At 45.4% G+C, this 14147-nt stretch overlaps 1 protein-coding gene across 1 annotated transcript in view; it reads right to left on the bottom strand.

Annotated features, from left to right (window-relative positions):
* CLCN1 (chloride voltage-gated channel 1) overlaps window positions 1–14147 on the bottom strand; it is a gene marked incomplete at its 5' end in the record, with an annotated part of 596613 nt that overhangs the window by 94407 nt on the left and 488059 nt on the right. The window contains 3 exons of the mRNA XM_086928421.1: window positions 2848–2981; window positions 11178–11391; window positions 11490–11600. Of these exons, the coding sequence (XP_086784547.1) occupies window positions 2848–2981; window positions 11178–11391; window positions 11490–11600 (459 nt within the window). The remainder of the gene's footprint in view (window positions 1–2847; window positions 2982–11177; window positions 11392–11489; window positions 11601–14147) is intronic.

The following is a 14147-nucleotide window of genomic DNA, read 5'->3' as shown; positions in this document are numbered from 1 at the left end:
TCTGGGGAAGGACAGAACAGTAAGGTTAGTAAATAGAGGATCATAGAGTCTGGGGAAAGACAGAAGAGTACGGTTAGTAGATAGAGGATCATAGAGTCTGGGGAAGGACAGAACAGTAAGGTTAGTAGATAGAGGATCATAGAGTCTAGGGAAAGACAGAAGAGTACGGTTAGTAGATAGAGGATCATAGAGTCTGGGGAAAGACAGAAGAGTAAGGTTAGTAAATAGAGGATCATAGAGTCTGGGGAAAGACAGAAGAGTACGGTTAGTAGATAGAGGATCATAGAGTCTGGGGAAGGACAGAACAGTAAGGTTAGTAGATAGAGGATCATAGAGTCTAGGGAAAGACAGAAGAGTACGGTTAGTAGATAGAGGATCATAGAGTCTGGGGAAAGACAGAAGAGTACGGTTAGTAGATAGAGGATCATAGAGTCTGGGGAAAGACAGAAGAGTACGGTTAGTAGATAGAGGATCATAGAGTCTGGGGAAAGACAGAACAGTAAGGTTAGTAGATAGAGGATCATAGAGTCTGGGGAAAGACAGAACAGTAAGGTTAGTAGATAGAGGATCATAGAGTCTGGGGAAGGACAGAACAGTAAGGTTAGTAGATAGAGGATCATAGAGTCTAGGGAAAGACAGAAGAGTACGGTTAGTAGATAGAGGATCATAGAGTCTGGGGAAAGACAGAAGAGTACGGTTAGTAGATAGAGGATCATAGAGTCTGGGGAAAGACAGAAGAGTAAGGTTAGTAGATAGAGGATCATAGAGTCTGGGGAAAGACAGAAGAGTAAGGTTAGTAGATAGAGGATCATAGAATCTGGGGAAAGACAGAAGAGTAAGGTTAGTAGATAGAGGATCATAGAGTATGGGGAAAGACAGAAGAGTAAGGTTAGTAGATAGAGGATCATAGAGTCTGGGGAAAGACAGAACAGTAAGGTTAGTAGATAGAGGATCATAGTCTGGGGAAAGACAGAAGAGTAAGGTTAGTAGATAGAGGATCATAGAGTCTGGGGAAGGACAGAAGAGTAAGGTTAGTAGATAGAGGATCATAGTCTGGGGAAAGACAGAAGAGTAAGGTTAGTAGATAGAGGATCATAGAGTCTGGGGAAAGACAGCAGATTAAGGTTAGTAGATAGAGGATCATAGAGTCTGGGGAAAGACAGAAGAGTAAGGTTAGTAGGTAGAGGATCATAGAGTCTGGGGAAAGACAGAAGAGTACGGTTAGTAGATAGAGGATCATAGAGTCTGGGGAAAGACAGAACAGTAAGGTTAGTAGATAGAGGATCATAGAGTCTGGGGAAAGACAGAACAGTAAGGTTAGTAGATAGAGGATCATAGAGTCTGGGGAAGGACAGAAGAGTAAGGTTAGTAGATAGAGGATCATAGTCTGGGGAAAGACAGAAGAGTAAGGGTAGTAGATAGAGGATCATAGTCTGGGGAAAGACAGAAGAGTAAGGTTAGTAGATAGAGGATCATAGAGTCTGGGGAAGGACAGAAGAGTAAGGTTAGTAGATAGAGGATCATAGAGTCTGGGGAAAGACAGAAGAGTACGGTTAGTAGATAGAGGATCATAGAGTCTGGGGAAAGACAGAACAGTAAGGTTAGTAGATAGAGGATCATAGAGTCTGGGGAAAGACAGAACAGTAAGGTTAGTAGATAGAGGATCATAGTCTGGGGAAAGACAGAAGAGTAAGGTTAGTAGATAGAGGATCATAGAGTCTGGGGAAGGACAGAAGAGTAAGGTTAGTAGATAGAGGATCATAGTCTGGGGAAAGACAGAAGAGTAAGGTTAGTAGATAGAGGATCATAGAGTCTGGGGAAAGACAGAAGATTAAGGTTAGTAGATAGAGGATCATAGAGTCTGGGGAAAGACAGAAGAGTAAGGTTAGTAGATAGAGGATCATAGAGTCTGGGGAAAGACAGAACAGTAAGGTTAGTAGATAGAGGATCATAGAGTCTGGGGAAAGACAGAACAGTAAGGTTAGTAGATAGAGGATCATAGTCTGAGGAAAGACAGAAGAGTAAGGTTAGTAGATAGAGGATCATAGAGTCTGGGGAAGGACAGAAGAGTAAGGTTAGTAGATAGAGGATCATAGTCTGGGGAAAGACAGAAGAGTAAGGGTAGTAGATAGAGGATCATAGAGTCTGGGGAAGGACAGAAGAGTAAGGTTAGTAGATAGAGGGTCATAGTCTGGGGAAAGACAGAAGAATAAGGTTAGTAGATAGAGGGTCATAGTCTGGGGAAAGACAGAAGAATAAGGTTAGTAGATAGAGGGTCATAGTCTGAGGAAAGACAGAAGAGTAAGGTTAGTAGATAGAGGATCATAGAGTCTGGGGAAAGACAGAAGAGTAAGGTTAGTAGATAGAGGATCATAGAGTCTGGGGAAAGACAGAAGAGTAAGGTTAGTAAATAGAGGGTCATAGTCTGGGGAAAGACAGAAGAGTAAGGTCGGTAGGTAGAGGATCATAGAGTCTGGGGAAAGACAGAAGAGTAAGGTCGGTAGGTAGAGGATCATAGAGTCTGGGAACAGAGAGGTCAGCAAGGTCACCAGAGGATCATAGAGTCTGGGGAAAGACAGAAGAGTAAGGTCAGTAGATAGAGGATCATAGAGTCTGAGTGAAGACAGAAGGGTAAGGTCAGTAGATAGAGGATCATAGAGTCTGAGTGAAGACAGAAGGGTAAGGTCAGGAAGAAGGAGGAGCACAGAATCCAGGGCAGTGCTCCAGTAGTGGAGCATTTTACCAGATGGAGGTCTTTCGCTCCAAGGAGTATTCTGTACAATGTAGGTCGGTTGAAAGCTAGGCTCCAGCGGTGAAGGTGCTACATATACACAAGTCATCATTTACCTTCTGATTCCACTAGAGGCAGCGTCTTCAGAGTGCAGCTCTCCAGCAAATTCTGTAGGTCCCGATATTTGCAGTTCGAAGAGATAAATTTCACATCTCGCACCATGATATCCTCCACGAAAATGTTGTATTTACTGCAAGAAATGCAAAAATAAGTCTCCCTAAACAGCTTGAGGAATTGCTGATGTCCTGGCCTCAAGACATGTTAATGGTTCGGCCTCGTGTGGCTCAAACTGATCCCCAGATATGCCCCCACGCGGAGCTTCCGGTCTTCGCTTCGGTGTGGCCTAGATCCAGTTTCAACTTTAGTCCACTGTGCACTCTGACCTTTGGTTGCAATCCACAATGTGATTTTTATGCGGGTGAATATTGGCAGCGTTGCGGCCTTTACAGTTTTTTGTCTCTCAGATACTGTAGACCACCCAGAATGTCTGCCTAGATGGACATCGGTGGGCTCGGACCTGAGATTGATTCTATTTTCCTTTCAGACACACTTACAGGAAATTCTGTGTCCTCCTTTCTTATGTCTTTCCCTGTCTTACATGTTGGGCTCACCTTAGCTCTGCCTTTAACCATGAACTTTTGAATGCATTATCTGAACTTTAGTTACGTTCTCGCATCCAACACCCCAACTCCATTCTCTGAATATACTCTGCTCTGGGTGCCTTTGTCGAAAGATGTCAGAGCTGTATGATGGCCTTTAATATTTCATTCCTGGAAAATCAAAGTTCTGTTACTAGGTGCCCCCCCCCCCCCCCCCCATCTATCTGGTCTTCTCGACTGCGTCACTGGACTCCCACCTCTATCAATGGCCAGGAGGTTTGAAATATATGCTTCTAATCACCAGGTTTTTCTGTTGTCTCAGGTTTCATTTTAGGTTTCCACATCTCATTTCTTTGCATCACAAATGTTGGAGAAAACCCTTCCTCTGCTTCCAGAAAATACACAGACTGATGGTTAAAAGTAAAACAAAGTTTTCACGCATCCGGAATTTATGGCAATTCAAAGGTCCTTATTTATGAGGCATTGCGACAGTTTTGCGCTTCCGTTGCGTCACGTTTTGTGATGCATTGGCGGTGTAAAACATGCCCCCTATTGCGCCCTATTTACAAAGTGACGCATCTAAGGAGATGCATCACTATGTAAACCCCTGCACCTCATTATACCTGCGCCAGGTATAATGTATGCAGGGGGGCGTTCCAACGCAAGAAAGGGTCATAGAAGTGACCCAGTGAAATCTATGAGATTTCACTGCGCCACTTCTAGGGTGCAAATGCGTCAATATCTTAAGCCTGCCTCACAGCAGGCGTAAGACTGACGCAGGCCCTTTCACATGAGGATTGCCCCATGTGAAAAGACACATTGCTGGAGTTGCGTCACTTTTGTGACACACTCTAGCAATGCATCACTTTTGACGCTATACTGACGTATCTGTAACTCCTTGCAACAAGATGCGTCATACAGTAAATATGACGCTGCATTGGTGTCGCAAGGAGGACGCACTGAGAAGTGACGCATTGCTGCTTTCACCCAGCGATGCGTCACTTCTCATAAATGAGGCCCTTAATATTTATGTCTCTCTGAATATCTGCAGTATTGACTTGAGATGTCGCCAAATGCTGCTACTGAATGAATTTTGGGAATCTCCTATCACCAGCTCATCAAAAGCTATTTTATTTACTGAAATACAACTTTCTTCCCTTAGACAAATACTTTAGTGTAAAGTGTCGGGCAGTGGGCTTTGGGCGTGGCCTTTTAGGTTCACGGTAGAAGCAGGCTGTAGTTCCTCCAATCAGTGAGCCGCAAATATGCCTCCTATCTGGGATTGCTTCCTATTCAAAGATCTGGCATGGAGCCTCCTTTGGTACCGGCTTCCATAGCTGCAGATTTTCCTGCCCTGACATTTGAGACTAAGTTACAAGTTGTTTTCATAAAGGAATAAAAACTAATTTTTCTTTAGAGTGAGTAATGTGTTGCGTTCTCCTGATCCATGAGGAATGGTTTAGGCAGAGCTGTGTGTCTCTTGGGGTGCTGACAGGTTGTATTGAGTCTTTCCTTCATTGATTCATTTATGCCCCTCTCTGTGCATGTGTTTCTGCTGCCTTCACTTCCTCCCCTTGGGCTGAGGTGTGAAATGCCACTTTCAAGCCATTCTTCACACCTCAGACCAGGCAGGAGAGTGAAGCGATGCCCCTCTGAGGGCAGCAAGGACATCTCTGGAGGAGGACTCCCATCCCTACCCCTGGAAGCCAAGAGACAGTGACCTTCCAATCACCCACACATTGTCCAGAAGGCAGTGACCTTTCAATCACCCACAAACTATCTTGTTTGGAAAGGTCACCCCCACCCACTGACAGCATTGAAAGTTTCTGACAATGTCCCAGTTCCATCCACACAACTCCTCAGGTCATAATCACCTCAACCATAACAGACACAAACAAATCTACAAATCAGCCTCAGTCTTCAATCTCTGACTGGTCATCACCACAACAACGGATGAAGGAAGTATTCCTAGAACCGCCACCTCTCCAGCGCCCACTGACCCATGGCCTCTCCAGGCCTCTCCAAGGAACGGTGACTCAGCAAACTGATCTCGGGACTACCCGCCAGTTCTAGTCTTGGTAGGGCATATATTTTCTGTTCTAGGATTCTCCTTCTCCAGTTTTCATAAGGATGTACCGCGAAGTGAGAAAGTAATAATGCACGTGTTTTCCTCCTTTGTGCCTGAACACCTCAGGGAAACAATATGCAAGGGAATGGAATGGGCCTTAAAGTGCAAATCAAGGACTACATGTACCATGATGCAAAGGAGCAAACTTTTCTGGGGTATGATGTAGTGTCCGGCCACACCGTTTTCCCTGCCCAAATTGATTTTCATGACCTCCTCTGCCATTTATCACACGTTCCTAATGTTCCTTTTTGTAAAAAATAATGATACAGTCCATTGATTACACTTCATCCGGCTCAAGACGGAGAGTCTAGCCGAAGTGTACAGCCCAGGTGCGGAGTGTACAGCCCGAGTGTGGAGATTCCGGCCCGACTGCGGACATAAAGATACTAATTGTAAATGACCTCTGTGAATACCAAAAGTCGTAAAGGTTGACTTTTGTATCAGTTTGCCTTTGTGAATCGGGCCCTAAATATTTACAGACATGGGACAACCAGACAAACCTAGTGATTAGGATTGTTCCCAGCATTTCATGTTACACAGATGTAGTTTACATCTCCCATAACATACAGATTACACTTGTATTACTCTGCTGAGGACACAATTTACTCCTGCTGAAAGAATTCTCACTGGAGTACAGAGAGTTATGCTGAAGAGTGCAGGCGTCCTCTGCCAGAGGGAAATCAAATTATCATAGTTCCTTCCACACCCAGAGAGAAGGCAGCATCAAAAGCTAAAATGTTTAATGCATGCTCTCTACACCTTCCTTGGGTACAGAGGGCAGATCCTTTAAATGCCACGGATGTAAAGCTTGAAAATGATCCAATACTTCTCGCTCAGGAAGTGTTGAAGTACAAACAAAATATCCCACAAACTCCAAATATTTTACCCATACATGAGTATAAGAGCATTTTCTATATGGACGGCTTCGCAGTTCTGGGAGGTTGTGAAGATGGTGACTTCAAGGAGCTATACTCACACTAAAGTTCTGTCCAACTCTACTGCACAACTACACTGTCACTACCTGTCCATCCCACAGCTGATGAGTAAATTCCTACTCTTATTGTATGGGATTCAGCATTACATGTACAAGGCTATAGTGTAGATGTACAGCACTGGCGTTTAAACAGATTCAGAGATTCAAAGGGGAAATGTATAAAAACTTAAATAACTTTGGGGAAGTAAGGTGACTGTTATAAAGGACAAGTGGGCATATTATCAACAAATAGCGATATTTATCGCTAATTAGGGTTAGCTGTAATTTTTTTATCGCCGCGCATCACAGAATTTTATCGCTGAGATAACATGCTATTAGCAATGTTTATCTCAAAAGCGATAAAACTCCCGGCGATAGCGGCAAAAACTGTGAATACCGCTGAGAATACAGCGATAGAACTACATCAAGACAGCTCCCCCTACATTACGGCGTTCCCCAGGGATCCTCATTAAGCCCCACCTTATTTAATATCTATATGAGGCCTTTGGCCGAGGTGGTACTTCACTGGGGAATAAAATTGGTCACATACGCCGATGACACTCAGTTAGTGGTTTCACTAACTTCGTCTGAGGCTGGGACCTTTGGACCAAACAATCTATCCCCCTGTCTCACCAAGGTTTGTGAATGGATGGAGCCTCTTTTCTGAAATTGAATGGGACAAAAACTGAGATCATGATGATGGGGTACAAGGCCCCTATGAACCTCAATCCATGGTGGCCGAACTGTTTGGGTCCTCCCCGGCCCCCAAAAAATAAATCAAGAATTTGGGAGTCTGGCTTGACCCCTCTCTCGGATTTCAAGTGCAGGCAAGGAAGGTTGCCGCAACTTGTTTTGGTCTCATTAAGGTACTAAGGAAGGTTTTGAACCTCCTCCTTCCGGATACTAGACGGCTCTTGGTCCAGTCCTTGATCATCTCTCGACTGGACTACTCCAATGCACTCTATCTTGGAGCTCCCATGGGTACTATCAAAATTCTACAGTCAGTTCAGAACTGCGCTGCTCGACTATTAGTTGAAGTACCTAGACACAGCTCCACTAAGCCTGTTCTGCGTGCTCTTCACTGGCTTCCGATCCAGGAGAGGATAGGATTCAAGGCCATGTGCTTGGCTCACAAATCTATCACAAACAACGGTCCTCTTATTTTGCGTCCACTCTTCTGCCCTTATCGACCTTCTAGAACCCTTAGGTCAAGTGAACTTAAGCTTTTGACAGTTCCTAGGATCAAAAGATCCCGAATGGAGGGACGGTTGTTTTCCCTGCAATCTGCTAAACTCTGGAACAATCTACCTGAGAGCATCCGACTTCAACCAAACTATCTTATGTTTCGGAAACAACTCAAGACCTTCCTTTTCCGATGAGTGGTGGTGACTTGCCCTGGGTCAAAGCTCTGGGATGCCTTAGGGTAGCCATGCGCTATACCAAGTGTATCATTCATTCATTCATTCATTCATATTCACGCATTATCACTAACAGGGTCTTAGCCATTATATCCAGCTCCCATTGGATATAATAGCTAAGAACTGGTCTGAGCAGGTGTTAGTTTATGGAGATTTTCACGCTTAGCGTGAATATTTCCATTGCTACACCTGTGTTGGTAATAGGCGATAGTGACACTAGCGACTGCTTTCAGTCGCTAACAGGTTGGGTACGCCCACTTTGGATGTCATTAGCGATACATATCACTGACATGCAAAGCGAGCCCCAAACCGCTCGCTATTGCCTACAAGCTGTCGCTAACTGCTGTTAGTGACAGCTTGCCAATAGGGCGATAGTATTATCACCGCTATGGTACGTGTGAAACATACCATGGCCCATAAAAGAGAAGGATTTCCCACTAAAGGGACTGTGCAGCACGCGTGGCTGAAAAAACGTTGTGCAAACATTTAATGTAGCCATGGTAACCTGATCTCAAACTAAGATCAATGCCGACATTTTAGTGACAAAACAAGCAATGTTGAAAGGAAAAAGGCTCCCTGTTGTTTTCCCCTTCAAGTACTCCTACACTGACACTAAAGATAACCAGGCACTTGCATCAAGGTAGGATTTTGCGAGTCCTTAATTGCAATAATTAAGGAATAGCAATTATGGACTCGCAAAAGCCTATGCATGCAGGAATCATTATAAAAATAGCAATTCCTACACATTCCTTATTTGCGACTCCCAAATTGATAGACGCAAATTTGGAATGGCTACCCATAGGAATGAATGGGAAATTGCATTCGTAATTTGCGAGTACCAATAGGTTCCCGTAAATTGCACATGCAATTTCAGGGTGCAAGGCTATCAAAAGGACACCCTGTTGCACCCCTGAAATTGATCTGTGCACAAATGTTGTGCACACACATGCCCCAAGGGCATGTGTGTGCGCAACATGAAACTTTGAAAAATGCACAAAAGTTTAACTTCATGGTAATTTGCGCCCCATATTAGCGAAATAGCTATTCTCAAGTGGTTCTTGCATTGTATTTACGGAATCGCAAATTGCGATTCCTTAAATGCAATCACAATTTGAAAACTCGCAAATAATTGCGATTTTTTAAAGTGCGAGTGGCAAGTTGTTTCATGCATGGCAAAAGCTAATTTTGCGATCGCAAATGGCCTATTTTTGAGGTTCGCACCATTTGCGGTTATAAATAGCTTTGATGCATGTGCCTGCACGTTCCTATGGTGTTTATACCCGAGTAGGGCATAGGCGTATCCTTAATGAGCGAGCGAGATTAGATCTAGTTAGTGCAGCTTATGAGGGATAGCTTCAGCTCATATTGGCAGCAGCAATATTGCTGGCCATACGCACCAAAGCTTAGAAAAAATATGTGCAGAAATGCAACTTTTGCCAGTAAATAAAGCATGTAATTATTGTAAGACAAGCACAGACGCCTCTTACTATATCCAATACACACTTTGGTGTGATTTTTCTCTACCATATAGGGCCACTCTTGAGTGAAAATAAATATAAATACATATTGGTTGTGGTTGATTCATGCTCTAGAATCTTTTGCGTTTGCCCATAAAAATCGGAAACTGCTCGAGCAGTCATAAAAGGCTTGCAGTACCTAATAGCAGGGGACGCTATTCATACCTTTCATTCAGGCAATGGCTCTGCATTTGCTGCTAAGGCGTCTACGTATGCTATGTCTGCTCAGGCATATATATTTATAGGCTTATCATATCCCCAGTTAATCAACCACACGCCTGACAACAGCGACCATGATACTGCCTGCAGCCACTCACAGGATAAGCAGCAAATCAATGTGACCGTGTCAGTGATCATGTCTCTCCCTCAGCGAGGATCTGCACCGGCTGCCACACCCAGCATGTGTCAGATTTAGAACTGTCTGTAAGGTGATGCACCCATGACACAGAAATATATAACTAATCAAAAGGACTATCACCGTCTTCCAGCACTTCTCGCAAGGTCAGTCACTTATGATCCAGAATTCAATGCATCGCCAAATGGACGAAGCAGGACGTATGGAGAATGCTACCTACATCTGTTGAACTCTCTTCCGTGCTTCAGCGGTTCAGGAAGGATACCTCAGACTTTCCTCTTCTTGCAACCCTTGCCCCAACAAGTTAAACATTCCGTGTGACTCAGACGTGCTTTGTAAGTCTTGGTGACATGGTCAGTATGATCTGGAATGGCACCCCGTGTTGCACAGCACCATGATATTGAGGTACAGCCTTGTCTTTTTGATGTGCACCGTCTGACGTGAGACATTCCTAAGAGCCCTGCCTCAATGGAAGTATGTCTCCATGGACTGAGCATTTGACCTCACCCAAGCAGTGCTATGTAACCTTGCCTCAAGCGGAACCTCACACCCTGGGCACTTGCATGCCCCGTGCCCTCCCTAGCACAGTCCAAGCTGGGAAAACTCTGGAAAAATTAAATAAATGCGACAACTACTGCACTCGTGCTGATCTGGACATACCCATTCTCATGCCGCTCATTCAAAGGGACATGCTTGCCCTGGTCTGTTTAATAGGGGGACAGCAGGAGTAAAAATGAGAAAAACAGAAATCAAAGAATTCCACATTTCCGAGGGGCCACTTCAGAGGCTTGTCACAAGGTCCATGCACAATTGCAGACCTGATACCAGGCTCTGTGTGTCTGAGGATGTTGATGATTGACAGACGACTAGAACAAACCATGATTTATCTAGCCCTCGCGCTGTCTATTAAATGCTAAATAGGGTCATGGTCACCTTCTGCTGCGTGGATCAATGCATGCGTGGATCAATGCATGCGTGGATCAATGCATGCGTGAATCAATGCATGCGTGGATCAATGCATGTGTGAATCAATGTATGCATGGATCAATGCATGCATGGATCAATGCATGCGTGGATTAATGCGTGCGTGGATCAATGCATGCGTGGATCAATGCATGCGTGGATCAATGCATGTGTGGATCAATGCATGCGTGGATCAATGCATACGTGGATCAATGCATGTGTGGATCAATGCATGCGTGGATCAATGCATGTGTGGATCAATGCATGTGTGGATCAATGCATGCGTGGATCAATGCATGCTTGGATCAATGCATGGGTGGATCAATGCATGCGTGAATCAATGCATGCATGGATCAATGCATGCGTGGATCAATGCATGCGTGGATCAATGTATGCTTGGAACAGACGGCGTGCACGCGCTCCGGATACGTACCTCATGTGGCTCCAGCCAAGGTCGGGCAGGTAGGGCAACTTCTTCACCTGAATGATGCTGTCGTACAGGCTGGGCTGCAGGCTCTGGGCCACCATGTTGGCCAGGATCACGGCCACCATCATTGGAAGGATGTGGGAGATCTGGCCAGTCAGCTCAAAACAGATGACTGCTGTGGAGACCGTGTGGGTCACTGCCCCAGTCATGGCTGCTGCACCTGTGGGGTGGGAGACGAAGCATGGGTGGACAGTAGGACACAGATTAGGAGAAAGAAGAAGGAAGGAAACAAAGAAAACTGGAAAGTAGAGAACTCACCAATGACAGCATAACCCCCGGGGAGGATTTTGTAAACAATTCCATCAAAAAGAATCCCATTAGGAAAGAGGGTTGCCATCACCTCTCCGATGGTACGTCCAAAGGCAGCGCCTGTAACCAATCACACCGGACTTTGGTCAGAGCAGGACCTGCCGAGAACATCCAACCACACGTAGACAATTGATTTCACAGCATGCGCTATGGGATCATACCTGTCGCTCGTTCGCGCACTCGCAAGCTTGGTAACACCAGGGCCTTGGAGCATAGAAGCTGAGACACATCTGTGTGTACAGACACCTGTACATGTTTCATTTCTTGTGCTCTACCTTCACAGGTTTGAGGTTGGTGACTCAAGAATGCCTCAACATTGATCACTTGAAATTAATGTTTTCTAGGACTGTGTATAAGTATTAAATAAAGGGATGCTGAGGAACGTGGGGGCTTCATGATGTCAGAGCCATTGGATTACACCCCTTCACCAGAGACACCAATGGTATCCTGAAAAGAAAAATATCCAGCACTCCACATCCTGACAAGAGCAACCTCACAGAAGAACATTCAACCAGACGAGGGCCTGACAAAAACAATACCACAGGAGTCCATACAGCCAGCGTAAGGCCTAGTGACAACAATATCACAAGAGGACAACCAGCCAGAGTAGAGCTGTCACAGGAAAACAATCAATCAGCTTAAGGCCTTGTGAAAACAATATCACAGGAGAACATTCAACCAGCCTAGGGCCTGGAATAACCAATAATCCAGGAGTACGCCCAACCAATTTGGTCCTAATAAAAGCAATATCACAGGAGTATGTCCAACCAGTATAGGGTCTGACAAAACCAGTGTCACAGGAGCATATATAACCAGCCTAGGGCCCGGTGAAACCAATATCAAAGGGGAACATCCAATCAGAGTTTGGTGCAACCCGTTCCATAGAAGAACATCCAACCAGCCGAGGTACCAGTAAAACTGATCTCACAGGAGAAGATTCAACCAGCCGAGGTACCAGTAACACCGATCTCACAGGAGAAGATTCAACCAGCTGAGGTACCAGTAAAACCAATCTCACAGGAGAAGATTCAACCAGCCGAGGTACCAGTAACACCGATCTCACAGGAGAAGATTCAACCAGCCGAGGTACCAGTAACACCGATCTCACAGGAGAAGATTCAACCAGCCGAGGTACCAGTAAAACCGATCTCACAGGAGAAGATTCAACCAGCCGAGGTACCAGTAAAACCGATCTCACAGGAGAAGATTCAACCAGCCGAGGTACCAGTAACACCGATCTCACAGGAGAAGATTCAACCAGCTGAGGTACCAGTAAAACCAATCTCACAGGAGAAGATTCAACCAGCCGAGGTACCAGTAACACCGATCTCACAGGAGAAGATTCAACCAGCCGAGGTACCAGTAACACCGATCTCACAGGAGAAGATTCAACCAGCCGAGGTACCAGTAAAACCGATCTCACAGGAGAAGATTCAACCAGCCGAGGTACCAGTAAAACCGATCTCACAGGAGAAGATTCAACCAGCTGAGGTACCAGTAACACCGATCTCACAGGAGAAGATTCAACCAGCCGAGGTACCAGTAAAACCGATCTCACAGGAGAAGATTCAACCAGCCGAGGTACCAGTAAAACCGATCTCACAGGAGAAGATTCAACCAGCTGAGGTACCAGTAACACCGATCTCACAGGAGAAGATTCAACCAGCCGAGGTACCAGTAAAACCGATCTCACAGGAGAAGATTCAACCAGCATAGGGGCTGAAACCCCGGCCATATCAGACAACACACGAGCACCCCAGGATGTGCTAATACCAATGTCAAAGAAACATTCAATTCACCCTAAGGCCGAGTGAGACCAGTGCTCTTTGAGAACTAATAAGCCCCCCTTTCGCCCAATCAAACCAGTACCACTAGATTACAAGCAAGTACCTCAGGGTTTGATTAAACCAGAGCCTTATAGATTCCTCATGGGCAGCTGTGACCTACTGAAGAATGTATAACTCAGCATCAAACTAAAGTCTTCTGCTTGCTCCATTCTTTCGCATGCACTGAGCCATTTGCCTAACCGTGGCCCGGCCAAGGAATGCCCCAGCAATCCTAAGTGGTAACAAGGTAGGAGTGATCAGAGAGACCACAGTGGAGGTCCTCACACCCGCCTCCGCCGAAATGAAGGTGCAAGGAAACTACATGTTATTGTTATGTTATTCGTAATTTGTATAGCGCACGGGCACCCAGAGGTTTCATGGCGCTAGAGAAGAGAAAGATGGTGACCAGTATCCTAACCGTGTGCTTGTTTGAATAACCAGGGCTTCAGTGCACCCCTGAATTGCATTAAATTGGCGTAGCTCTGAAGTGAAAGGGGAAGCGAGTTCCAGATCCTTGGGGCCAAATAAGCAAATCGGCATCCGCCGAGGCGTTTCTTTTTAAAGAGGGGCAAAGTGAGGAGGGACAGGGGGGCAGAGCGGAGAGAACCCAAAAAGCAACAAAATGAGGTAACAATCCAACACAATGCTCTTTTGCCCACCCGTCCTGGCCCTGCTCCAAGGAGAACAGTCCAGCCCGAACTGCCTGGCTAGGTCCTCTGTGAACTAAAACACAAGCAACCCAGGACCAGTTTTGTCTCTTCAGTCAGGTATCGCTTGTTTC

The sequence above is a fragment of the Lissotriton vulgaris genome, chromosome 7 (assembly GCF_964263255.1).
Source record: "Lissotriton vulgaris chromosome 7, aLisVul1.2, whole genome shotgun sequence".
Taxonomy (NCBI): domain Eukaryota; kingdom Metazoa; phylum Chordata; class Amphibia; order Caudata; family Salamandridae; genus Lissotriton; species Lissotriton vulgaris.
The sequence above is the reverse complement of the archived record's forward strand: the minus strand, read 5'-3'. Positions and strand labels throughout refer to the sequence as shown.